Here is a 26,255-nt window from a genome sequence, read left to right as displayed (position 1 = left end):
GTTTTCCAAGCTGGCCTATGGGATTGCAACCTTGTGATGGGCCTGTGAGCTGTAGTGAAGATGACAAACCTGACCCATAATAAGTATCTTCTCATGGACTGCTCTTTTCCCCAGGTGCAGGTTGCCCCAAATGTTGCTGCAAACACAAATTCAATCTGTTTGATTTCAAACTGTTCCCAGCTGACCAATTGTGGTTACCTGTTTGGGTTTTATCCTTGTTTTTCTTTATGTTATTCTTTGGTCTTGTCATTTGTGACGTTATGATTTCTTTGGTGCTGTACAAGTAGTCCTTGACTAAAGATGTAATACCATGTAAATAATATGTATATATATGTATGAATACCACGGAACCGAAAAATGTTGAATTGTATTATTATATATTACAATAAAAGCCAATAAAAAAAAAACAAGTAGTCCTTGACTTTTGACCACAATTGGAAATGGAATTTCCATCGTAGGTCAGTGCGGTCATAAAGTGTGGTCACCAATCACTGCACCCATTGTTAAATGCAAACTGGTTACCACGTCCCTGAATTGCAATCACATGCAATCACAATGGTCATAATTTCGAGGGTGGGTCATAAATAACTTTTTCTGAGCATGTCATAACTTTGAACCAGAGGTGATATGCTCCCAGTTCAGACCGGATCATCTGATCTGGTAGCGATGGCGGCGGGTGGTTCGGAGAACCGGTAGCAAAAATCCCTGCCCCCTCCCCCCATGCCCAGCTGAGCCGCGCAATCATCAGAGGCTTTTTTTTAAATTTTAAAAAGCATTTTTTCTACAACCTCTTTGGCCGAAAAAAATGCTTTTAAAAGTTAAAAAAAAAAGCCTCTGATCACGCGGCTCAGCTGGGATTGTCAGAGGCTTTTAAAAGAAAAAAAAGCCGCTACTGATCAGTCAATTCAGCTGGAATCATCAGAGGCTTTTAAAAGCATTTTTTTTACAACCTCTTTGGCTGAAGAGGTTGTAGAAAAAATGCCTTTAAAAGCCTCTGACAATCCCAGCTGAGTTGCCTGATTGGCAGAGCCTTTTAAAAGCATTTTTTTACAACCTCTTCGGCTGAAGAGGTTGTAGAAAAAATGGTTTTAAAAGTAAAAAAAAAAAAAGTTGGCCACACCCACCCAGTCACATTACCCCCCACCAAGCCACGCCCACAGAACCGGTAGTAACAAATTTTACATTTCACCATTGCTTTGAACCATAACTTTCATTTAATGATCATTCGAAGTTACAATGTCATTGAAAAAATGACATTGTAACGACTGTTACAGCATCCCCATGGATTGATCACATGATCAAAATTCAGGCATTTGTCAACTGACTCATATTTACGACGGTTCCAGTGTCCTGGGGTCATGTGATCCCCTTTGTGACAAGCAAAGTCAATGGGAAGCCAGATTCACTTAACAATTGTTTTACTAACTTAATAACAGCAGTGATTCGTTTAACAACTGTGGCAAGAAAGGTCATAAAATAGGGCAAAGTTCACTTAACAAATGTCTCACTTAGGAAGAGAAATTTTGGGCTCAACTGTGGTTGTAAGTCAAGGATCATCTATATGCTGTTCCATCTTTAGAATTGGGGGCCATTATCTTGACTCTAAACATTTTTTTAAAAAATGAGAAAAGTCAGGGAGCTGTAAATTCTGGCTTTCAATTGGTGGATTGGTTTGAAAAACATGAAAATAGGTCAGTTTGCCTTCACTCGAGAGGCAGGGATGCATTCGCCAGTTTTAATTGCCGATGAAGATACGGAAAACAAATTCTGTAGATATGAAAAAAGAGGAAATTTTTAGTTTTTGTTATCTGCTTTAAAAAGAGGGATGGGAAGAAGGGTAGGAAGTCAGATGAAGAAACTCCACTGTGGGTCAACTCTCTGAAGTCCAGCATGGAGTTTTACAACTGAAAAATACTAACCGGAGAACAGAGTTGGAAGGAGCGTTGGAGGTCTTCTGGTCCAACCCCCTGCTCAAGTAGGAGACCCTATACCATTCCAGACAAATGCCTGCCCAGCCTCTTCTTGAAAGTCTCTAATGTTTAAGCATTGGAGGGAAGTTGTTCCACTGATTAATGGTTCTCACGGTCAGGAAATTTCTAGTTCTAGGTGGCTTCTCTCCTTGGTTAGTTTCCATCCATTGTTTCTTGTCCTGCCTTCAGGTACTTTGGAGAATAGGTTGAAACCACACACACCCCTTCTATGTGGCAGCCCCTCAAATATTGGAAAACTGCTATCCTGTCACCCCCTAGTCCTTCATTAGTCTAGACCCATGATGGTGAACCTATGGCACGCGTGCCACAAGTGGCACGCGTAGCCATATCGGTGGGCACATAAGCTCAGCTCAGGTGCACATGCGCACGCCAGCCAGCTGATTTTCAGGCCTTCTGGGCCCACCAGAAGTTGGGAAACAGGATGTTTCCTGCCTCCTGAGGGCCTCGGGAGGTGGTGGGGAAGGCCTGTTTTTCTCTCTCCCCAGGCTCCAGAGCCTTTCTAGGAGCTTGGGGAGGACAAAAACAGCCTCCCCTCCCCCCAGAGGCCTTCTGGAAGTTGGCAAACGGGCCATTTCCGGCCTCTGGAGGGCCTTCGGAGGGTGAGGAAGGCCGTTTTCACCCTCCCCAAGCTCCTAGAAAGGCTCTGGAGCCTGGGGAGAGAGAAAAACAGGCCTACTGGGCCCACCGGGCCATCGCGTGCCAGGAGTGGGGGGAAGCAAGGGGGGTCACATGTGCATGCACGGGGGTGAGGCGTATAGAATTATGGGTGTGGGCACTTGTGTGCGCTACCTGCCCTCCCCCCCCCTTGGCACACGATTGCAAAAAGATTTGCCATCACTGGTCTAGACATTCCCAATTCCTGCAACCGTTCTTCATATGTTTTAGCCTCCAGACCCCCAATCATCTTTGTTGCTCTTCTCTGAACTCTTTCCAGAGTGTCTAGATCTTTCTTATAATATGGTGACCAAAACTGGATGCACTATTCCAACGGTGGTCCTACTAAGGCTTTATAAAGTGGTACTAATGCTTTACACTCCTTCCACACCTCCTGCTGGAGGAAAAACCTAGCCATCCTCACCTCCTTTTTCAGTTCTCTGCTGAAGTCTTTTAAAAACATTTCTGATCACATGGCAAAGGCGTGTTTGTGCAGGGACATGTCGAAGGCCTGCTGGGGTGCTTTCCTGCATTCCCACAGAATTATGACTTGGATTTGTACAGCTGAGTCTTTATTACTGGTCATAATTATTCTGGCTGAGATAGAACACGTAAAATGATTTTTACAGTCCCCATAATGGCCCTTTCAAAGCCATCGGGGGAAACACAGCATATTTCTGATCCATCCTGGCCTCATTTTAAATAGGGCCATTAGGTTTGTTAGGACCGCAAAGAGGGGGCCGTGTGAGACGCCCAGGCACTGCCGTGTAATAATTTCAGCAAAAGCAAATATTTTGAAAACGGAGCTCCCATTCCCATCCCCGGTGACTCTGCAGAGCAAATCTAATTGGAGAAGGACAAGCCACGCAAGGGGGGCATTCCCATTTCAGCAGTACATGAAACAGGATATGTTTTTATAGACTGAATGTAAATAAGTTTAGTTGGAAATAAATTGAGGACCTCAGATAAGGTGAAGAAAGTCTGCTGGCTGGCACTTAGAAGGGAATCTAGCTGGGAGGAGGGTTCAGAGGCATTGAAATGGCTGGACACAAATCTAGATATTACGTTTATCCATGGGGCAACCAGCGTGGACAACCAGGGCAATCAACACCATCTACTCTTTTACATATCTGCAACACCTGTTTAGAAGGCACTGAGAGAAGAGAATATTTGCAGGCCAGGGTTGAACTGTGGAGTCTTTTTGTGCACTCTCATCTTTTCTTCCAGATGTTTCATGACCCAACTAGGGAACATTATCAGTGTTAGAAGGCAGTAGAGTTTGGGAGGAAGAGGAGGAGGAAGAGAACTGTGGGATTCTTGGTGGAAACCATAGACAAGATTCTTCCAGAATCCAACCTATGCTACTTTTTTTTCTTCTGAATGATTTTTTTATGGCAAAATAAATATGGATTTGCACCATCGGTATCTCAACTGACATAGAACATAGGAGCTTTACTCTATTTTCGAATTTGTTTCACTTTCACATGTTCATTAAAAAAACTTGTCCAGATTATATATTTGGACAGCAGTTTAATGCCAACCTAAATTTGCACTTTCTTCAGGGCTATCTGATAGGCATTCAGCCAGTAAATATTTCACACCTGTCAGGACATCGTGACATTATTGGCAACCAATGCAAATCAGAACATTTGCATCTGATGAAGTCATGGTGCACATGGTTGGGAATGCATTGCAAAGTGTTTGAGATGATTTACAACTGGCTTCTTAACCCACTAGTTCCGTTTCAATATCTGTATTGTGTATTGTGTGTGGTCATCTTTATTGAGATGTGGGGTTTATCCATAGACAACCTGAAACACACCCACACACCAAATCCCCAGAGTGCTTACCTGGTTATTCTCAAGAAAGTGTGGTTAGTCTGGTGAGATTCTTGTGAATGGGCGATAGCAATAAGGATGCTTCTCTGATCAATTCACAGTATCATTCTGATGCCTTGTACCTGACAATTGTGATTCCCTGAATAAGCTAATGTGGCTGCATTTTCACATAATACCTAACCAATCATTATGATTTTATAAATATAGAGAACCACAGAAATGAGTTTGAAAGAGAATGTAACAGTTAGCAAAACATGAATTAGGACATTAACAAACTCTCCAGGGGTGGGTTCTACTTACCTTTACTACCGGTTTGTAGTGGGGTTGCGTGCGCGCGCTCTTCTGCGCGTGCGCAGAAGTGTTTTGATGACGTCGGGGTCGGTGGGCGGAACCTCCCGGCGGTTTTACTACCGGTTCTATAGAACCAGTGCGAACTGGGGGCAACACACCACTGAAACTCTCCCTCTTTCCCTCTCTCTCTTCCTCTCTCCCTTCCCCCCTCTCCCTCCCTCCCTCCATGTCTTCTGCACAAGATTGCTTGTGACATTATAGGAGAAGGTATCATTACATATGTCAGCATGAACTTCTGAAGGAAACAATGGGATAGAAGTTGAACACATAAATAAATAGGAAGTAATTCATGGCGGTTTGCAGATTTATTTGGCAGGACAATTCTCCACCCGAAAGCAGAACAGTTTACGGTGTTCATTACTGTACCCTGTCAATGACATTTGTCTCTGCATATTTAATTGTCAGGTTTTCCCATCCTGTTTGCTCTTTCTGCAATTCTTTAGTTTTTAAATCTCAGCCCTCTTTGAATATTCTATAAATGGAAAGTTAGGGTCCAAATTGACTGACAAAGAATAGGTTATTTTATTTCTTTTGTTGTTAATTTTAATTTTTTTAAAAATGATTATACACCTAGTATTTTTATCTGGAGATGTGAAATGATATTTACTACATCTGATGGATGATTGCCTAACATGTATCTATAGTTACTAGCCAATAGGAATATCGCTGACTGCAAATTTACATAACTAAAGGAAAAATTCATATTCCAATGCTAAGACTGGACATTTTAAAACAGGGTAGTGTGTGAATAGGTTAGTCTTTTGGTTTCATTCTTTCAGATGTGTATCATGGAGAAACGTGCTGTAAATTAGGATGGAATGACTAAGGAATGTTAAAGGTTATTTCTGTTTTCATAAACAAGCAATAAAGTAGAATAACTTTCTATTTTATAATTATTGAAGAAAACCGCTAAGCCATGGGACTATGCAATTACTGTTATTTAGCATGAAAAATAAGGAATAAAAATAGTTGAAATAGAAATGCTCTCATCTAATCCCTCTCTCTCCTCTCTTTCCCTCTCCCTCCCTCCATCTGGCTCAGCTCTGGCGAAGCAAGAAAGGCTTATGAAACCTGAACTGAACATCAATCGTGACTATATTATAGTGGAAGCTGGAGATTCGTTCAGCATAACTTGCAGGTAAAATACCTGGCATTCTTGGCATCCCAAACTAAGTGGAAATTTAGATTTCTATGAGATGTTGTCCTGAAATATTACAGGAATTGGGTATGGTTAGTCTTGAGTAAAGAAGGACTAGGGATGACATGATAACAGTCTTCCAATATTTGAGGGGCTGCCACAAAGAAGAGGGAGTCAACTTATTGTCCAAAGCACCGGAAGGCAGGACAAGAAGCAACGGATGGAAACTAATCAAGGAGAGAAGCAGCCTAGAACTAAGGAGAAATTTCCTGACAGTGAGATCAATTAACCAGTGAAATAACTTGCCTTCAGAAGTTGTGGGTGCTCCATCATTGGAACCTTTTAAGAAAAGACTGGACAGCCACTTTTCTGAAATGGGATAGCATCTCCTGTTGTTGTTGTTTTTTAATTTGATTTATATGCCGCCCTTCTCCGGAGACTCAGGGTGGCTTACAGTGCGTTAAGCAATAGCCTTCATCCTTTTGTATATTTATACAAAGTCAGCTTATTGCCTCCACAAACTGGGTCCTCAATTTACCTACCTTAGAAAGGATGGAAGGCTGAGCCTGGTGAGATTCGAACTTACAGTAATTGCAGACAGCTGGTGTTGATCACAATGCTATCTATCTGCTGAGCCACCAGGCCCTTACCGTTTGAGCAGGGGGTTGCACTAGAAAACCTCCAAGGTCCCTTCTAACTCCTATTATTCTCTTATTCTGAAATACCTTCTAGGGCCTTAGCCTAAAAACCAGAGTTTTCCTAAACAACTTGAGCAGAGGGAAAAATAAATGTAGTTCCAGACCGACCTTCAAAAAATAGTCCATAAAGAATGTCTATGCAGGGTGGAAGATTTGCAAGAAGTGCTGAAACAGACTTTGGGATAAGATAGATACAACGTTGTGATAATCAGCTTGGTGTGGTGGTGAAGGCGTCATGCTAGAAACTGGAAACTGTGAGTTTTAGTCCCATCTTAGTCAAAAGTTGGCAGGGTGATCCTGGGCCAGTCATTTTCTCTCAGCCCTGGGAAGAAGGCAATGGCAAACCACTATTGAAAATCTGCCAGGAAAACTGCAGGGACTAGTCCAGGTGATTTACAATTACTTACAACTGGTCTTCATATTTATGATAGTCTCAGCATCCTCGTAGCCAAGGATCAAAGTTTGATGACTTGGCAACCATCGTGTATTTATAACATGATCACCATCTGCAACTCTCATGGGTGGCTTGTCGGTAAAATCAATGAAGGAAGCCAGGGTCACTTAGCAACTGCATAATTTATTTAACAGTTGCAGTGATCCACTTAATAACTGCGGGGAAAAGAGGTTGTAAAATCAGATGTGATTCACTTAACAACCACCTTGCTTAGCAAGAACATTCTAGTCCCATTTGTTGCCATAAGTCAAGAACTACCTGTATTTCTTTTCCTGCAGTGTCTTTCAGTATTTTATAGCAACATTGCCAGAAACTTCAAACAAGCCGACTTGTTGCAATATAATAGACGGTAATCATGATTTCTTTCTAAAGTTAATAGTGCAGGGGCATCCAGGGTAGGGACAGTGAAAAAAGCCAGGATGGCGGTCAAGGTCCTACAATTAAAGACCGGCAATACATGTACAAACTGGGCTGGCCATAGCCAACTCGCCAGGGCCAACTTGTTGTGGGGCAACTCACTGTGGGACAAGAGCTACACTAATATTGAAGAAATGATGGAATAGTATCATTAAAAAAAGGATGCCAAAGGAGGAACAAAATGAAATGTGAATGACAAAAGTTAAAGTAATGTCTAAATTATTTTAAATAATTAAAATGAATTGTTGAATTGTCCTGTGGCCAAATTGTCCCACAGCAAGTTGGCCGTGGCAAGTTGTCCCATTCTGTTTTGCGTGGTGATAGCCACCATCCTGGCTTTTATGACACACACACACACACACCAACACCATACAATGGCATGATTATCGCTGTGGTTATCTTTCCCAACAGCCCGTTGCATTTCAGAAAAGAAAGACAGCACTCGCACACTTTAATCCCCCAGAACCTTTGAACAAGTTAATTTATCTCCTGAAGCAGCTTCAGAAGTTGCTGACCTGTGACAGCCTTGCTGAAAGAAGACAAGATTGCAGGATTTAGTGGCAGCAAAATGGGTGGTTTACAGGATCTTCTTCAACATGAAAGAACATGATAGTGGGTAATTCAATTATGCAACTGGATGCCAAATAAATCCATTTTGCAATCAATGTGAGTCATGAGTGTTTCGTGAACTCTTTGTTGAAAATTCAGTGAAAGAGCAGCAGTAGGTAATATCCAGCCAATTGCTGAGAAGGAAAGAGAGAGGGGAGGCGGGGAGGAGGAGAAGAAGGAGGAGGAGAATTTGGCATGATCAGGGCCAAGATAGAAAAAGTCTTCCTCTCAGGGATGGTATCTATTCTGAAATTTAAAGTATGAATTGTCCTTTTGCACTTGTATAGTCAGAACTAACACTATTGGAAAACTTGTGATTAGAATTATAAAGTCAAAGGAGAATAGCCAGGAGAGACTAAAAATGGCTCCTAGCTGGTTAGCAGAATTGTTACTATTACCAATGTCCCTTGATGAACCACAGAAGAGGGATAGGAGGAATGGAAGAAGTAAAATATTCTCTAGGGAATGTTCAGATTTCATTTCCCCAAAGTGCTTCAAAGCATGCAGGTATGCAAGTAGGGTACCTGTGTTTTATTCCTGAAAGCAGTCATGTCTTTTCCGGGGACCAAATGACAGGAACAGAGGACAGGCAGATGAGCCAGGGAAAGATTCTAGAATCATACAAGGGGGTAGCATTTAAATATTGGCCAAAACAAAGCAAAGGAACTGCTCTAAAGACAGGTACAGCATTGATACTGTGAATTACTTTCTCCTAATGTTTTCCAAAAGGTTGCACAGCCTGCTTCCTTGCCTTATAAACTCTTTGTTTGATTCCTGGGGGCTCCAGGAAGAAGGGGTAACACTGAAACAATTCTCTGCACCAGGCAGTTTTGTATCTGGGAGTATATGCTCTATTGTGGCCAATAAACCTCCACTGGGCATAGAAAACACATCACTGTGCTGTAAAGCAGGGGTGTCCAACCTTGGCAACTTTAAGACCTGTGGACTTCAACTCCCAGAAATCCACAGCCTGGGGAATTCTGAGAGTTGAAGTCCACAGGTTTTAAAGTTGCCAAAGTTGGACACCCCTGCTGTGAAACGTGGTCAAACTCAAACTGGTTTCACAAACTTTACTCCGCTGCTCAATCAGTTTTCCTTTAATGTGAAATTTCAACATATACCACCCTTGCTTTTTTATTTTTATTAGATTTCACATCCCAACTTTATTATATACAATTCAAAGTGGCATACACAATTCTCCCTGATGTAGAACATACTGTAGAACATAGAGCTGGAAGGGACTTTGATGGTCTCCTAGACCAACCCCCTGTTCAAGCAGGAGACCCTATACCATTCCAGACAAATGGCTGTTCAATCTCTTCTTAAAAGCTTCTAGAGATGGAGCAACCATAACTTCTGAAGCAAGCCATTCTACTGGTTGATTGTTCTAACTGTTAGGAAATTTCTCCTTAGTACTAGGTTGCTTCTCTCCTTGATCAGTTTCCATCCATTGTTTCTTCTCCTGCTTCTTTGGAAAATAGGTTAACCCCCTCTTCTTTATGGCAGTCTCTCAAATTTTGGAAGACTGCTAGCATATCACCCCTAGTCCTTCTTTTCACTAGACTAGACTTACCCAAATCCTGCAACAGTTCTTCATATGTCTTAGTGTCCAGCCCCCTATTCATCTTTGTTGCTCTTTTCTGCACTCTTTATGTGTATGCCACCTCTTCCTTTTTGTCCATCACTTCAACTCTGTGAGGTAGGTTGGGCTGAAAGAGAGGGGAGGACTGGCCCAAGGTCACCCAGCCAATTTCTGCACGGAGGTCTACAACTTATGGTACCTGATTCTTAGTCTTCACCAAACTAGGTTTCCATGTTATGTCCTTCTTTATTCATGTCAGAAGCACCTACACATTATAGATATATAACATTCAACACTGGGCAAATAAAATAGGTATAACATAAGTCGTAGAAAATGTAGCACATGTAAAAGCGTGTAGAATAAATAGGATTAAAACTAAATGACATTTGCCCAGTATTGGGCCATGGTTTCTTTCCCAGCATGAGGTCTTCCTCTGTGCATGTTGAAGGACACAGTATATACCATAGCATGTGTGAGATGGGTTCTTCTTCTTCTTGAAGTTATTTTCCATAGGGAAGTCCCATTTTCTTAGATTGTCCTTTGATCTTCTCACCCTGGACTATACTGTCCTTAATGATTTCCACATAGGCCAAGGTTGTTCTTCACTAGGCGGCAAACTGCCATGTGGTTGTGCCCAGTTGCCTGGCAGCATCTTACGTTATGCCTGAAACTGATAGAATGGTACTTTCTCTTGCCAGGGGCTCACATGGCTTGACATGGCAAGCTGGAGATGAACAGATCACCCACAGCAAGCGGTGGCATATTCACAAGCAGAAATGTTCAGACAAGCCATGGCATTCCTGCAGCACAATTGGAGTTAACCGAGCTGTGGCCAATGACACCGGCTATTTCACCTGCTTTTATGACCATCTCCCGTTCGCAGAGGAACTGAGAGCCAAGTTATATGTCTTCGTTAAAGGTAATGTTGATTGATTCATTGATTCTGGTAGTATAGGAAAGATAAGAAGGAGGCGGAGGAAAAGATGAATTGGAGCCAAGATGATTTGGAGAAATTTCCTGACAGGGAGAACAATTAATTATTGGAATGGCTTGCCTCCAGAAGTTGTGGATGCTCCATCACTGGAGGTTTTGGAGGGCCGTTTATCCAGAATGGTATAGAGTTTCCTGTTTGAGCAGGGGGTTGGACTAGAAGATCTCCAAAGTCACCTACAACTCTGTTATTCTATATTCTATAATCCAGATCTAAATTTGGGTGGCAATGTCATGGCTAAAACAATTTCCATAGGGCTCTTGTTGTTGGCTTTATAGTCAAGACTTTCTGTCACTTATATATTGGTGGTGCTGACATGTCTCTAGAAGGCCTCCAAAGTCCCTTCCAATCCATGAAAAAAAAAATCAGAAGGGGTATGGAGGTTGGAGTGATGTGTTATCACCAGGTACTTATGGAGACCACCCTGAGGATCAAAGCAGATATCGAATTCCAGTCAATCCTATCAATAGCATAGTCAAGGACAGAGACATCTGGGTGAAAAAAAATGAATATGGCAGCTGCATAGAAGTCCCAGGTCTTTTTGATATGCATCTCATGTAAAGAAGAGATCAGGACTTCAATTAGACCATCGTCACCTGAATGTTTGTATCCCCCCATCCCCCCCCCCACCCCCCCCATGGCCTTGGTCAATGGCAAAAGTTGTGAAAGTTGAAATCTGAAGTATCAGAGCTCCATCCCACAAAGAACAAACAACCTCTCTCTAGTACTAGCACCACCACTTAGACTTATATACTGCTTCACTGTGCTTTACAGCCCTTTCTAAATAGTGTACAGAGTCAACATATTGCCCCTAATAATCTGGGTCCTCATTTTACCAACCTCAGAAGGATGGAAGGCTGAGTCAATCTTCAGCCGGTCAGGATCGAACTCCTGGCATTGGGCAGAGTCAGCTGCAATCCTGCATCCTAGTCACTACACCACCGTGGCTCTTTAGGAATACCAACACACATTGAGGAGCTCAGTAGGGAACGTATCATGGGCTAGACTCAGATAAGTAGCTTCAATTGTAAATGCTGTGAAAGTGACATTGATCAGCAACTGCAGGATCTAAGGCTCAAGTCATGCTTATATGACTACTCCAGGATTTACACTCTACATCCTTTTCTCCTGCCCTGACTGGGTAAACTCAGCCATGGTTGCTGAGAACATCTATCAGGCGGGGGGTGGGGGGGAGGTGTTATGTTGTGTTTGATAATATTCTTGTCCTATCTCAACCTCTATATGTCCAACTTTGTTGGGGTCAGCCCACATACCCGGCATCTGCAACAGTGTTTCTCAACCTTGGCAACTTGAAAATCTGTGGACATCAATGCTCACAATTGATGTGAACTTGTCACACTCTGGACAGAAGGACCACTGGTTTGAAAGAGTGGTCAAAGGGGCCATTTATGTTAACATTGAGCAGCCCTCTCACAACAGAAGAGGAGGGATACGACATTATCTACCTCTAGTCTACAACACAGTCCTTTCAGATATCCCAAGAAGGTTCCACACCCATTTCCATTAGGACAGTGATCAGGTGACACTGAGGGTACATCTAAACTTCCAAGTGGCCTTGATGACTCTCAGAGAGATAATGACCAGATGATTGCAAAGAATATAAATCCTTCCATTTCCCCACCATTCAGTCAGAACTGAAGAAGCTTCTTGGATGAGAAATGAAATGTTTTCAAGGAAAAAAGCCAAGACAGTCCAGTTTGCCTTTTGAAAAGCACCTTTAGTTTGCTGATTATGTTGGACACCTCACTAATGTGGTCAGGATGAAAACACAGCAGCAAACAGGAAAGGCTGAGTTATGGAGAACAGTAGACCTAAGGAACGAAGAATTGGAACCAAATTCCCTGGCAGTTGTTGATCAATCCAATTAGTTCTGGTGGCATCTGAAGAATAAAGCTGCTCTGATCTTATTATGTAAGTACTTTTTCAGTGCTCATAAATACCTTGTCCTTGGATTTAGGGGATAACATTAAAAGACAAAACAACATACGTAATCCTTCCAAACCTGGCATGCAAAATTACAGCAATTGTAATTGTTCCTTTTTATACCAGGGACTCCACTCAACCAGCCATTTTTATGTGACCACCTAGTCAGAGGCTAGAAGGAAAGGAGCTCTTGAAACAATCTTGAATTCTTAAAAATATTTCGCTTGTCCTGGTAAAGTGACCACTGCTTTTTAAAAACCACAACAGCAGCCTTTGGATAGTTAAAGAACAAGCAGAAGAGAATCTCTGGTTTTTAATACATGTCTGGGTACAATCTTTCCTCTAGTTCAGCTTGGAAATAGAAATCTGAGGTAGACAGTTCTACAAAACATCCTGCGTGTGGTTCAGCCTTATACTCCAACTGTGAGTCAGGTCTCAGAGAGATGAGATCCCATTGAAGATGCAACCACCAAGAAGTTCTGATTGGACTCCTAGATCAGTGATGAGGCACTAATAACTCCATGTTCCTAAGTCCTGGTCTGTAAACTCTAACTTCATTTTTCTCAAGCTATGTCTACCTAGCCCACAAGAGTGTTGATGCTATTAGATTGAAAGCTAAAGAGCAGGGAGGCAATGAAGCAGGAAGTTACATGGAGAGATGCCATTAAAGGACGGCCTCCTCAGGAGTAGCCATTACTCAAAATTGGGCTCCAGAAATTGGAGCTGCAGTTTTGGAATAAAGTCTAGGCAGGTCCAGTGACTCAACAGTTTTTAGAGCACTCCTGTGATAGTCCAACTCTGTTTATTGATGGCAAGCCATATCTATACTCTTATTTATAGTCAAAGAGCAAAGAAACCAAATGAGGTCCATGAATCAAATAGAGGAGTGGGGGTGGAGGAGGAGGAGGAGGAATTCAGATGCAGGGCTTCCTAGTGGCAACTACTGGTACATTTGAACAGAATTTACCAGCATTTAATGGATTTGTCAATAGATCAATTCTCTAATAAGTTTTTTCCTCCTTGGTTTGAGTATCAGGAGTTTGGCACTTCTGTCTGCTCATCTCTCTTGAATTGAATTTAGTTGATTTCAACAGCCAGCATACTTTTTTAAAAAAAATGTCACTTGGATTTTTGAATTAACATTTTCTTTTTTTAGTTTTTCTTTGGAAGGCAAACCAAGCATTGCTCTCTTTTCCCCTGATGGTCAGGTGAACAGATGGGATAGTAAGAGTGAAGCTGGTAAAGTGGGGAGGGCTGTTTTGAGGAGGGTTCTTCTTCCTGTTCCTCATTTAGCCTACAAAAGTCATACTAAATATATTTAAAATAAATTTAAGGGGCATGTTTATAAAAGCTAAGGGTTTTATGGGGCTCTGGAGTCTACAAATCCAGAGGAACCCAAACAAGTCTTGGGGTCGCCAGTCCCTGTTTTGAACCAATATTGCCTTGAGTAAATCCAACTTTCTTCAGTCTGTGACCCTACTGAAGGGTTAAACTGTGCCTTCTACCATACCCAATTCGTATGATGGCTGACTAGGGATAATGGAAGTTGTAGTCCAGCCTGTCTATACAGCAGGAAATTCCAGGTTTATAGGCTAGCCTGGGAAATCAAAACTGTCCAGAAGCCAATCTCTTCTGAAAACTACATGGCCCTGCCTTTGACATCCTCAGGAGTCAACTTCTTCAACTTCATCTAGAGGAAAGCATCAATTATGGCTATTTAACTGGGGAGGGGGAGCACTTCCAATTCAAAGTCCATCAGATCAGGAGGCAGAAACAGCACCCAATTCCTGAATCTAAGCATGCTCTGTCCCCTATGATAATCTGCAAAGGACAGCCATGCAAACCCAAGAAAGGGCTGGACAGCTTGAATATGAATAGAATAGAGCTGGAAGGGACCTTGGAGGTCTTCTAGTCCACCTCTGCTCAAGCAGGAGGCCCTAAACCATTTCAGACAAGTGACTGTCCAGTCTCTTCTTAAAAAGCTCCAGTGATGAAGCACCCATAACTTCTAGTAGCAACCTGTTCTACCGGTTAATTGTCCTCATTGTTTGGAAGTTTCTCCTTAATTCCAGGCTGCTTCTCTCCTTAATTAATTTCCATCCATCACTGTTTCTTGTCCTGCCCTTTGGTTCTTTGGAGAATAATTTGACCCCCTCTTCTTTGTGGCAGCCCCTCAAATATTGGAATACTGCTATCATGTTACCCCTAATTCTTCTTTTTTTTAGATTAGCGAAACCCAAATCCTGCAACCATTCTTGATATGTTTTAGTCTCCAGGCCTTTGATCAGTTGCTCTTTTACGTTATTAAGAGTATTTACAGACTGCTCCAATCCATTGGGACAGTGAACAACAAAGTGAGAATAACAGCAAGAGAAGAGTAGCATACAATCAAAACCACATTCTGGTAACCCCAGATGCGGACAGATGCTACCTTAAATGCTACAGATCCCTTACTGGAATCTGAAAAGATAAAGGTAAAAGAGTTTCTGCGGATTTTACTCTGCTAGTTGATGCTAACTTTTGTATCCGAAGCCCTGATGAATTCCCTTGTTGAAATATTATCCACCTGATGATCTTGCCGGTCATTTCCTGGGTATCAAACACTGCGCAGCAACAGATCGAAAAGTCTACAGGAGTCACCGCAACCTGGAGACAGGCCATTCAGCACCCTTAGCTTGGAGATTGCCAAGGCAGGGTGTGATATTGAAGCTGTGAAGACAAGCTGCTTCCTTCCCCTTCTAGCCTCCTTCAAGCCACACACAGCTTCTTCATGGAAAGGAAACCACAGCAAGCCCCTCGGCACGTCCCAGACAGGGATGGTGGGCACTGTGGAATGTTAGTGGCTTATCAGCTGTCAGGAAAGTCCAAGGAGATGGAGATCGGCTTCTTTTCTGTAGCCTTTGCAGACAGACTGTCTGGCTCAGCAGGTCAAGGGGAAGGCAGGCAGGGTGGAGGTCTTTCCTTTAAAACCCAGCATGGGTCAAGAAGGCTGGCTCACCTGGAAGTGCTGAAGGAGCAGAAATGGGGGTGTGCATGTGTGTGTGTATGTGTGTGATGGCCATCCTTGTCATCCTTTGGTAGAGCAAAGTTGGAGAAATAAAATCAACCTGTAGGCCAAAGGCAAACAGAAAGAAAGAATTCAGCACAGGGAGGCTGAAGTTTGTCAGTTGTGTAGATAATAATGAAATAACCAAGTTGGAAGGGATCCCTAGAGATCTTGGGATCTTCTAGTCCAATCCCCTACTCAAGCAGGAGACCCTGTGCCATTTTAGACAAATGGTTGTCCAGTTTCTTCTTAAAAGGCTCCAGTGTTGGAACACCCACAATTTCTGAAGGTACAGTGTCATTGCTCAAATGACATAATTTGTGTGAGTTGCACAATGGCATCAAGGCACGTGTGGAGTCACTCTTCTCTTTGGTGTCCTTCAGATGCTTGTGGTGTGTTGTGCAAACACATTCCATTTTCTTGCACCATGCAAAAGTGTGTTCACTCAAGTCCAAAGTGACGGGTGATGCAAAACCCCATCCTGTTGGTTGTGTATCCATGCACATAGATTTTCTTCATTTGGGTGACCTGTGTTGCCTTCAGCCCCAATTTGCTTTCAGAACAAGCCACCAAAACAATGACTGACTTATTGGATTCCAATGACTCAAAAATGTGGACAGGTTCGCAACAAAACCTGAAATTGATTTAATTTTAAATTTATTCCAAATTAACCTAATTATGCAGAGGCCTTGCAATTATACCTTGGGGGTTTGCAAATGGCCAGGTAAAAAAAATACGCAGCTTTTCAAAGAAAAATTGCCAAGCTATTTATTGAGTTGGGACATAGAAAATAAAATTCCCTATTCTGGGCTGATTCCGTATTTCCCATCTGGGTGGACCAAGAAAACTACACTGAAACAAAAGCCGAGCAGGGCATTGTGACAGAGCAATGCAGCTTCCTTCTGAAGCCTGTGCATCGGGAGGACTTCAGCATCAGGCTAAAATGAAAGTGGGGGTGGGGGGGGTGAGATACAGCTTGTTATTGTTCTCGCATGCTGCCGCCGGGAAGAATGGGATTCTCGTGGGAAAGCATATTTTTCCCCACCTCACCTGCATGAGGCCCATGAATCCTCCAATGAAGCCAGTCCTGAAACAGGAATGCCAGATCAACTTGAATTCCTCTAGGAGGGCTGGTAAAAGCTGGCTGCAAGGGGAGGGAGAAACCGAAACATGATAAAATTCCATTCAGCAGAATTTCCATTGATTGGGGGGGGTGGGGGGGGAAGGAAAGCTGCAAGACAAAAGTGCTTGCGGGATTTTAAAAAGTCAAAATGATGGCCGTAGAAGCATCCTCAAAGCCCCACCCTTATTTTTGCAAGTCTCACAACTGTGCAAAAGGGATGGAGCTTCAATTAAGAGGTCGCTGCTGCTGTCCTTGTCAAAGCGTGAATCAGCTTCGTTTCCCCCCCCCCCCCGGGGAAACTGTAATTAATTAGAGGTGGCTGGATCTTGTCTTCCATGGTGTATACTCTCAAAGAAAGAAAACCTGAAGTATATATTCTAAGAAACATTTTATTATAAAACTAGCTAACTACATCGTTACTGGCAGTTATCTCAGAGACGGACAAAGGAAGAAGGAAAAAAGAATGTAGACATGCGCAGTAGTCCAATGTCTCATTCTTTTTTCCTTCTTCCTTTGTCCATCTTTGACCTCTTTGCCCCCCACCCCACCCCAGAGTTCAACAAAAGATATCTGATGCTATCTGTCCAGATATCACAGAATAACGAAGTTGGAAGGGATCTTGGAGGACTTCTAGTCCAACCCCCTGCTCAGACAGGAAACCCTAAACCATTTCAGACAAATGGCTGTCCAGTCTCTTTTTAAAAGCCTCCAATGTTAGAGCATCCATAGCTTGTGAAGGCAAGCTGTTCCATTAGTTGACTGCTGTCATGTTAGGAAATTTCTCCTTAGTTCTAGGTTGCTTCTCTCCTTGACTTGTCTCCATCCCTTTTTTCTTGTCCTGCCTTCAAGTGCTTTGGAGGATAGGTTGACCCCCTCTCTTCTTTCTGCAGCCCCTCAAATATTGGAAGATGCTATCATGTCAAGAAGGATGCTAGTCCTTTTTATTAAACTAGACATACCCAATTCCACCAAACATTCTTTATATGTTTTAGGCTCCAGTTCTCTAATCACCTTAGTTGCTCTTTGCACTCTTTCCAAAGTCTCAACATCGTTTTTATAATGTGGTGATATGGAGAAAGTTCAAACATGGAAAGGTGAACTAATTAAGCTTACCACTGGGATCTATGTATGCTGCATAGCCTGGATATGTGCATCCCATTAAACTACAATGGGATTTATTTGGTTGTTGCTGAGCAGATCACATAAATCTTTCTGGCATGTTGGGGAGAACTGTTTTACTCCAGGCTGTTCTGTGGTTTTGAGTTGTGTTTTTTGCACATATTATAAGCTGCTGGGAGTCTTAGGGGAGCTGGACAGCCTTAGGAAATCCAGATCACCCTCCTCATCCTCTGTCCACCCTAGCATATCAACTTGATTCTTTGGCTGAATTTGCAGCCCAACCCTTGTGGCTTAATCCACAAATCATGGTTAAGCATGATGCATTGAGTCTCGTGATTCAATGACACACGAAGCAGGATATTGGCATCCTTTCCTTTATTTTTTTAATAAATTAATTAAAATGAAATTTTAATAAATTTCATTCATCAGTTATACTCCCCAGTTGCCATTTCATCTCAGCTGCATCCCAGGAAAGGGACCCCTGCAGGAAGGAGCTCCCTTGGCTCCTTCAGAGGGAAGTGATAGAAGCAAATGGGTCAATGAATCACAAGATAATGGGTAGGAAGTGAGCATGAATCAGCCTGGCTTCAATGCAAGGTGGCAGCTGGACAATAGTACTTATGACTCATCAAAGATTGTGAAGATTGCAAAGAAATAGACCAGAAGCAAATTTTGTTCTCCATTTGTTTCTGCCAGAAGCTTTACTGCATTTTCCATTCCTTAGGATGCATTTGGGTGTCATATGGGGTGTCCACAGAGCAGGGGTGGGCAGCTATGGATCCTTTATGACCTAAGGACTTCAACTCCCAGAGTTCCTGAGCATGGCTGGCTTAGGAATGTTGCCCATCCCTGCCACAGAGTATGATTAAAGAAGATATACCAAGATGGTATAATGTCTCCTGCCTCGGTCCAGGGCAGTGGTGAAATCCAAATTTCTTTACTACCGGTTCTGTGGGCGTGGCCTGGTGGGTGTAGTGTGGCTTGGTGGGCATGGCTTGGTGGGCGTGGCAGGGGAAGGATACTGCAAAATCTCCATTCCCACCCCACTCTGGGGCCAGCCAGAGGTGGTATTTGCCAGTTCTCTGAACTGATCAAAATGTCTGCTACCGGTTCTCCAGAACCTGTCAGAACGTGCTGGATTTCACCCCTGGTCCAGGGGCTGGACTAGAAGACCTCTAGTCCCTTCCAGCCCTATTATTCAAGGAGAAGAGAGTGGCCACAATGGTAAGGTTGAATCTCTGCCTGTTTTATGTATTGGGTGTCTTAATTTTTTGCCCATCCCGTGCAACCCCCCTGCATGACACCTTAAATTAAACTTGGCAGAGACAAGAGAGGGGAGTTAGGGAACAGAGGAGGCAAATAATGTGACAAGCATTATGATATCATGAGGCAAACTCCACCCCTTTTGTATGTGAATCTTGACATTGCGCACATCACCTAATAGGTGGAGCAATGCTCATTTCTTCATCCGGATGAAACCGCTAATTCCCACGGAGGCCCTCATTTTACCTACTGGGAGTAGTATGAGTTGTTGCATCACACTGAATCTGAAATGGCCCCCACTGGGATTTCCAAAAAGCACGATTTAGTTCCAGACTTTTGCCAAGATGGCAGAGCCTAATTGCTATAATTATAATTATAATTATATAGACTATAATAGTTCCAAAGTGAGAGCCCTGTTGTCTGAATTACAAAAAGCAGAATGGCAGTACAGAGATACAGGAAACTTGATTGTCTGCCATTTAGCGATCATCTGGAGTTTTGCAGTCCAAATGCATTAGGCTTGGGACTTCTTGGTGGTTTGGATTATGTGACCAATCACAAACATGACTAAAATGACCTGCCAGTTGGGGATAGAAAATAACTAACATGATCTTCAAGGGTGCTTTTTAAGGTAGTGTGTCATAAAGACAGAGCTAGAAGGTTAGAAAGTGTTTATATACTCATATTTAAATATAAACCAGTAGTACATAAATATGGGCCAGGGATGTGCTGCAGCTACCAAAAAAGCCAATGCAATCCTTGGTTACATAAACAGAGGATAGAATCAAGATCACCAGAAGTGATACTACTGCTTTATAATGCCTTAGTAAGACCACACCTGCATCCAGTTTTGGTCGCCACAATATAAAAAAGATGTTGAGACTTTGGAATGAGTTCAGAGAAAACTGACAAAGATTATTTATTTATTTATTTATTTATTTATTTATTTATTTATTTTTCAAATTTCTATACCGCCCTTCTCCTTTCGGACTCAGGGCGGTGAACAGCCAAAATAAAAACATTTATACATAAAGTACGATTAAAAATAGATTTAAAATAATTAAATTTGGCCCATAGTTTAAAATTTATCAATTTAAAATCCATATCAAAATTTAAAACCAACCATAAAATCATAAAATCAAGAGAGACCGGCTAACTGAAAGAGATAAGTTTTTAGGGCCCGACGAAAAGTCCGGAGGTCAGAGATCACTCGTATCTCTGGGGGTAGATTGTTCCAAAGGGTAGGTGCCACCACAGAGAAGGCTCTCCTCCTGGGGGTCGCCAGCCGGCATTGTCTAGCCGACGGCACCCTGAGGAGGCCCTCTCTGTGGGAGTGAACTGGCCGGTGGGAGGCTATTGGTGGCAGAAGGCGGTCCCGTAAGTACCCTGGCCCTAAGCCATGGAGCGCTTTAAAAGTGATCACCAACACCTTGAAACGCACCCGGAAGTCCACCGGAAGCCAATGCAGCTCGCGCAGGAGAGGAGTCACATGGGAGCGCCCAGTCGCTCCCATAATCCCCCGCGCGGCCGCATTCTGCACCAGTTGGAGCCTCTGGGTGTACCCCAAGGGGAGCCCCATGTAGAGAGCATTACAATAGTCCAGACGAGAGGTGACGAGTGCTTGAGTGACTGTGCGTAGGGAGTCCCGATCCAAAAAGGGGCGCAACTGGCGTATCAGGCGAACCTGATAAAAAGCCCCCCTGGCCACGGCCGTCATATGCCCTTCTAAAGACAGCCGTGCATCCAGGAGGATGCCCAAGTTGCGGGCCCTTTCTGTGGGGGCCAATGATTCGCCCCCAATAACCAGCGATGGCGTCAGCTGGCTATACTGGGACGCCGGCAGCCACAGCCACTCGGTCTTGGAAGGGTTGAGTCGAACGAAGCCTGTTTCTCCCCATCCAGACCTGCACAGCCTCCAGGCACTGGGATATCACTTCCAAGGCATCGTTGGGATGGTCTGGGGTGGAGATGTACAGCTGAGTATCATCAGCGTACTGATGGAACTCCACCCCAAAGCCATGGATGATCTCACTCAGCGGCTTCAAATAAATGTTGAACAGGAGGGGCGAGAGGACCGACCCTTGTGGCACCCCACAAACAAGGCGCCTCGGGGTCGACCGCTGCCCCCCTGTCAACACGGATTGCGACCGGTCGGAGAGATAGGAGGAGAACCACCGCAAAATGGTGCCCCCCACTCCCAGTCCCTCCAGCCGGCGCAACATGATACCATGGTCGATGGTATCAAAATCTATCAATTGAGGGCTGAAGGATAAAATATACGAAGAACAGTTGCAGAACTTGGGCATGCCTAGTCTAATGAAAAGAAGGACTAGGGGAGACATGATAGCAGTTTCCCAATATCTAAGGGGTTCCCACAAAGAGGGAATCAATCTGAGGGCAGGACAAGAAGCAATGGATGGAAACTAATCAAGGAGCAATCCAACTTAGTACTAAGGAGAAATTTTTGACAGTGAGAACAATCAATCAGTGGAACAACTTGCCTCCAGAGGTTTTCAAGAAGAGACTGGACAGGCATTTGTTTGAAATTGTATAGGGTCTCCTGCTTGAATAGGGAGCTGGACTAGAAGGCCCCTTCCAAATCTCTTATTCTGTATTCTGCATTCTATTCTGTTTGGAATCCATCACAATCTTTTCAAAAGATTGCAGTTCAGCAATTTGAGTAGCTATCTAAACCCAGATCCAGAAGCAAGAGATTTTGTTTCTAGGCCAAGATTTCAGTTTTGAGACTAATTATGTGGAATCCATGAAGGAGTTGATAAACTTCCCATAGTGGGAAAAAGGGTATGAGAGAGTTATTCTGAAGAAAGACAATAAACCAGATTATTTGCTTTTCTATGTTTTGGTTTATGTAGTGTCCTGATAAACCGAGACCATTCATCACCCACCTCCGTTGCTGTGAGAAATCAGCACCAGGCGGGCAATTCTGAGCTGAAAATGTCAGGAAACCATTAAGCAGCCTCTCCTTATCTCTCCTTCTTCTTCCACTCAGATATCCTGCCCTGTTCTACCTCCAGCTAGAAACAATGACTTAAGACTTAGTTAATTTAAAGAACTGGCTGCATCTGTAAAAATCAGCCTGAGCCTTCAACCTTGCAACAATGTGGACCCCTTCCTGTTAATGTCTGTAAAGGTTGAGGGCACAAAAACAATGTTAGACCTTATTTTTCTGAAAAATCTCTAGAGTGCCCACAAAGGAAAGCAAATTTCACGTGCATCACAACATCAGGAAGGAAGGCAATGGTGGATACTGCATTGTTTATTCAACTTTCAAAATTCGGCATTCTTTCATGCAGATCTCCATAGGGTTTCTCCTTCTCCTCCTTCTACATAACTTCCTTTCCTTTTTTCCTTTCCTTTCCTTTCCTCTCCTCTCCTCTCCTCTCCTCTCCCTTTCCCTTTCTTTTTTCCTTTCCTGCTCATTATATATACCCATGAATTAAATGAAAAGGAGTAGGTGGGGGGTGGCTTCACCTTTTTTCAATAACAGCTGCCTTTTGATCTCCTGTTTTCTCTTCCCCCACCTCATTTCCCCTAGCCTGAATGTAAAAGTGAATAGACCATTTGTAGAAGTCCATTAGCAAGAGAAGTACAACAGTAGTTGAATGTTGTAAAGTCATCTTAACTGCACCCTCAAGTGGTGAGAAGGAGAATTTTTGTGATGCTGGATCAGCCTCAATGATTTCCCCAGTTTATTTGTTTGCTATCTGCCTTCCATCATCAAGGACTAACTTTAAAAGTACAAACTATAACAAAACCATTATCACTGCGTGCTATTTCTAAGGAGTCTCATATGTGAATTCTGGGAGTTGAAGTCCACCCATCTTAAAATGGCTAAGATTGAGAAACACTGGCCTAGAATAATTGACATTCATCAAAAAGATAATGGATTATCTTGCTAGGCAGAAAGCCAAACTGAAGATTAGCACAATCCAGGCACGAACTGCCTTTTATTTTATTTTTTTAGCTCTGCAAACCTTTTTGATTGCACCATGAATTTCATTAGTGCAATTGCCAAAAATTGCTGGCATTCTCCATTTTAAGGAGGGAGACACTCAAATACAGTGTAAACCATTAAATAGGCTAATCCAGTTTTAAAAACAAGGGGGAAGAAAGATCTCCCAGGTTGTAATAATGGGGTGTCCTTGTGAGTCCCCCCACTGTAATTTTCACTCCTCACTCATGAGAAATGCAATTCCTTGTAACCAAAACAACAACAACACACCCATTGGCTGTGGCTGATGAGAAGTGATGTCCACATATCTGGAAGGCACAAGTTGAGGGAAGCTGGGATGGAATGTAGTTTCTAATTAAGGAGAATATTTAGGAAGAGCCCTCCTGTTCTACCACCTCTTACTGTATTATACTATATATAGCACAGTACCAGCAATAGAATCCTTCAGATTTCTGGGTACTATAATCTCCCAAGTGTAGAAATGGGTGCTTAACATTGGAACTATCGTTAAAAAGGCACAACAAAAATGTTCTTCCTGTTCAACTCATTAAGTTCAGATTGCACCAAAGAGCTGCTGATACAGTTCTAGAAGAGGAGTTATTGAGTCTGTCATTTGTACCTCTATCTGTCTGGTTTGATACAGCAACCAAACAGGACATGTACAGACTTCAATGGATAGTTAGGACTGCAGAAAAACCAATTGCAACCAGCCTGCCTTCCATGGAGGATCTGTATATTGCAAGGGTCAGAAAGAGGGCTGAGAAAATATCTACAGACCCCTCACATCCTGGACATAAACTGTCTCAACTCCTCCCCTTGAGACATCTCATGCCAAAACAACTAGACAAGGGACAGTATTTTTCCCTGGGCCATCACTCTGCTGAACACCTAATTCCCACAGAACTTATGCCTAAGGATATTTATCCATGTAGTAGGACTGTATTGCTATTATCCTTCTCATCTTGTCTACTACCCCCTCTTATTAGTATCATTATTATGATTATTATACTCTGTTGCTTTGCATGTACATTGAGAGCTGCTTTATTGGAGACAAATTCCTTGTGCATCTAATCACACTTGGCCAAATAAAGTATTCTATTCCATTTGTAGTTCAGGGTGAAAATGAGGGGTCCTTGGTGCTCTCTGAGCTTGGTTGTTTCCTTGCAGACATTTCATTACCAAACTAGGGAATATTATTTGATGATGTTACCTAGTTTGGGGAAACTTCTGCAAAGAAACAACCAAGCTCAGAGAACATCAAGGACTCCTCAATGTAGTTTCTGCCCTAACAGACAAAGCTGTCTGTAGAGTTGCATCAGGGAACTGTCCAGCAATGTAGATGCTGAAAACATGATTGTATCTTTGCAATAACACCTACATATGTGAAAATCAAGTCTTAATGTGCTGATTTGCTGGTTCCATCACTGCCATTTTTTTTCTTGGGCATTGAGAAAAAGTTCCAGATGCCTCCAAAGAAAGGGTCATTGTGTCCTCCTCTTCTCCAAGAGAAATTGGAAATAAGCAAGGAAATTAACATTCTTTGAAGACCTGAGTTGTAAACTCAGTTGATTGCATTTATCAATTTCCTAGCATAAGATATCTCCACAGTTTCAGTTGCTATTTTCAGATGGGAAAGGTTAGGGCAGGCATGTCCAAAGTCCGGCCTGGGGGCCAATTGCGTCCCGTGTTCAAATTTTGAGCGGCCCACAGCCTCTTCTCCCCGCCAACTCAGCCTGTCACTCATCTCTACCGCCTGCCGTTTTTCCCTTCACTGCACAGCGGTTCCCGCAGCTGTCCCCTGCTGCCTCCTGCTCCACAGCCATCCTGCTCTGCAGAGCATCTCAGCCATATTTTTTCACCAGGAGATGGCAGTAATCAGCACTCTCGCTGCGTGACCCTTGTGAGCGTGTGTGCCCATTTCTAAAATGGCGACTGTAATTAAAAAAAGGAAAGTTGGCAGCGAGGGCCGCCGCTTCCAGGACAAATGGAAATTGGAGTATTTTTTCACTGAAATATGAAACAACTGTGTCTGCCTAATTTGCCAAGAGACTGTGGCTGTTTTCAAGGAATTCAATATCAAGAGGCACTACCAGACGAAACATGCTAACTACAACAAGCTAACTGGGAACGAACATGGTAAAAAATGAAAGGAACTGGAAGCTGCTTTAACAGCTCAGCAGCGTTTTTTCACAAGAGCCCGTGAGTCAATGGTTCAAAGACTGTCAGGCTGAATGGCCGGCCCCCCACACATTTTCACCTCACCAAATCTGACCCTCCTTGCAAAATGTTTGGACACCCCTGGGTTAGCATATAGTGTCATATCTGAGTTGAGAAAGAGTGAATCTGGCTTTGCCAATGTTTTATCCCAAAAGGATTAACTAAGACTTGATCTAAATCAGAATCACAATCTGTTAATCTACTCTATTTTTGGTGTACTTTTGGTGTAAAAATTAAGGATGAATAGCAGGTAATTTCTATCAAGCAACCCAATAGGCTTGCTTCTCTGCACGCTTGTGATGTTCCATTTTTGTGTCCCTGCAGATCAGTCAGAGCCTTTTGTGCAACCCCACCCAAAACATCCATCCCTCATCCGTGTGAACAACAATACAGATGTGATCAATGTGCCATGTCGTGTCACCTCACCAGAGATCAAACCGGAGCTGCTGCTGGTGAGCATTACATTGTCTTAGTTTATTTCTGAATCTTCTCACAACCTTCATCAAATGGGTTAGCTTTCAAGGGTAACTATTGATAAATAGACCAATGAGGATTGATTTGCTCAGTAATGGGCCACTTTTAGCCATAGATTTTCAAACTAGCAGATGTAAACTCTGGTTCAGACAGATATGAGAATCAGGCATGATAGCAAAAGGAAGATTATATATTTTGGGCATCTATTGAAGAGTTTCTTAGATAAATGCAATTCCTATTTGTTTTTTTATTCTGGGCTTTTTTTTTTTTTACCCTGGAAGAACATTTGCTGGAATTTATTCTAGAAAGGATCCATTATTCTCAACCAGAATCCTGATTGAAGCAAAATCCTAAATTTCTCCGAACTAGGATT

General features: G+C 42.9%; 1 protein-coding gene across 1 annotated transcript in view; it reads left to right on the top strand.

Moving 5' to 3' along the window:
- The window catches only part of LOC139322860 (vascular endothelial growth factor receptor kdr-like), a 197,599-nt gene that overhangs the window by 54,414 nt on the left and 116,930 nt on the right, over window positions 1-26,255 (top strand). Inside the window, exons 4-6 of the mRNA XM_070952110.1 lie at window positions 5,876-5,972; window positions 10,431-10,651; window positions 25,733-25,860. Of these exons, the coding sequence (XP_070808211.1) occupies window positions 5,876-5,972; window positions 10,431-10,651; window positions 25,733-25,860 (446 nt within the window). The remainder of the gene's footprint in view (window positions 1-5,875; window positions 5,973-10,430; window positions 10,652-25,732; window positions 25,861-26,255) is intronic.

The sequence above is a fragment of the Pituophis catenifer genome, unplaced genomic scaffold (genome assembly GCF_029215685.1).
Source record: "Pituophis catenifer annectens isolate HBS135680 unplaced genomic scaffold, rPitCat1.0.hap2 SCAF_11, whole genome shotgun sequence".
In the NCBI taxonomy this organism is placed as follows: domain Eukaryota; kingdom Metazoa; phylum Chordata; class Lepidosauria; order Squamata; family Colubridae; genus Pituophis; species Pituophis catenifer.
Note: the sequence above shows the minus strand (reverse complement) of the source record. Positions and strands in the feature narration are given on the sequence as shown.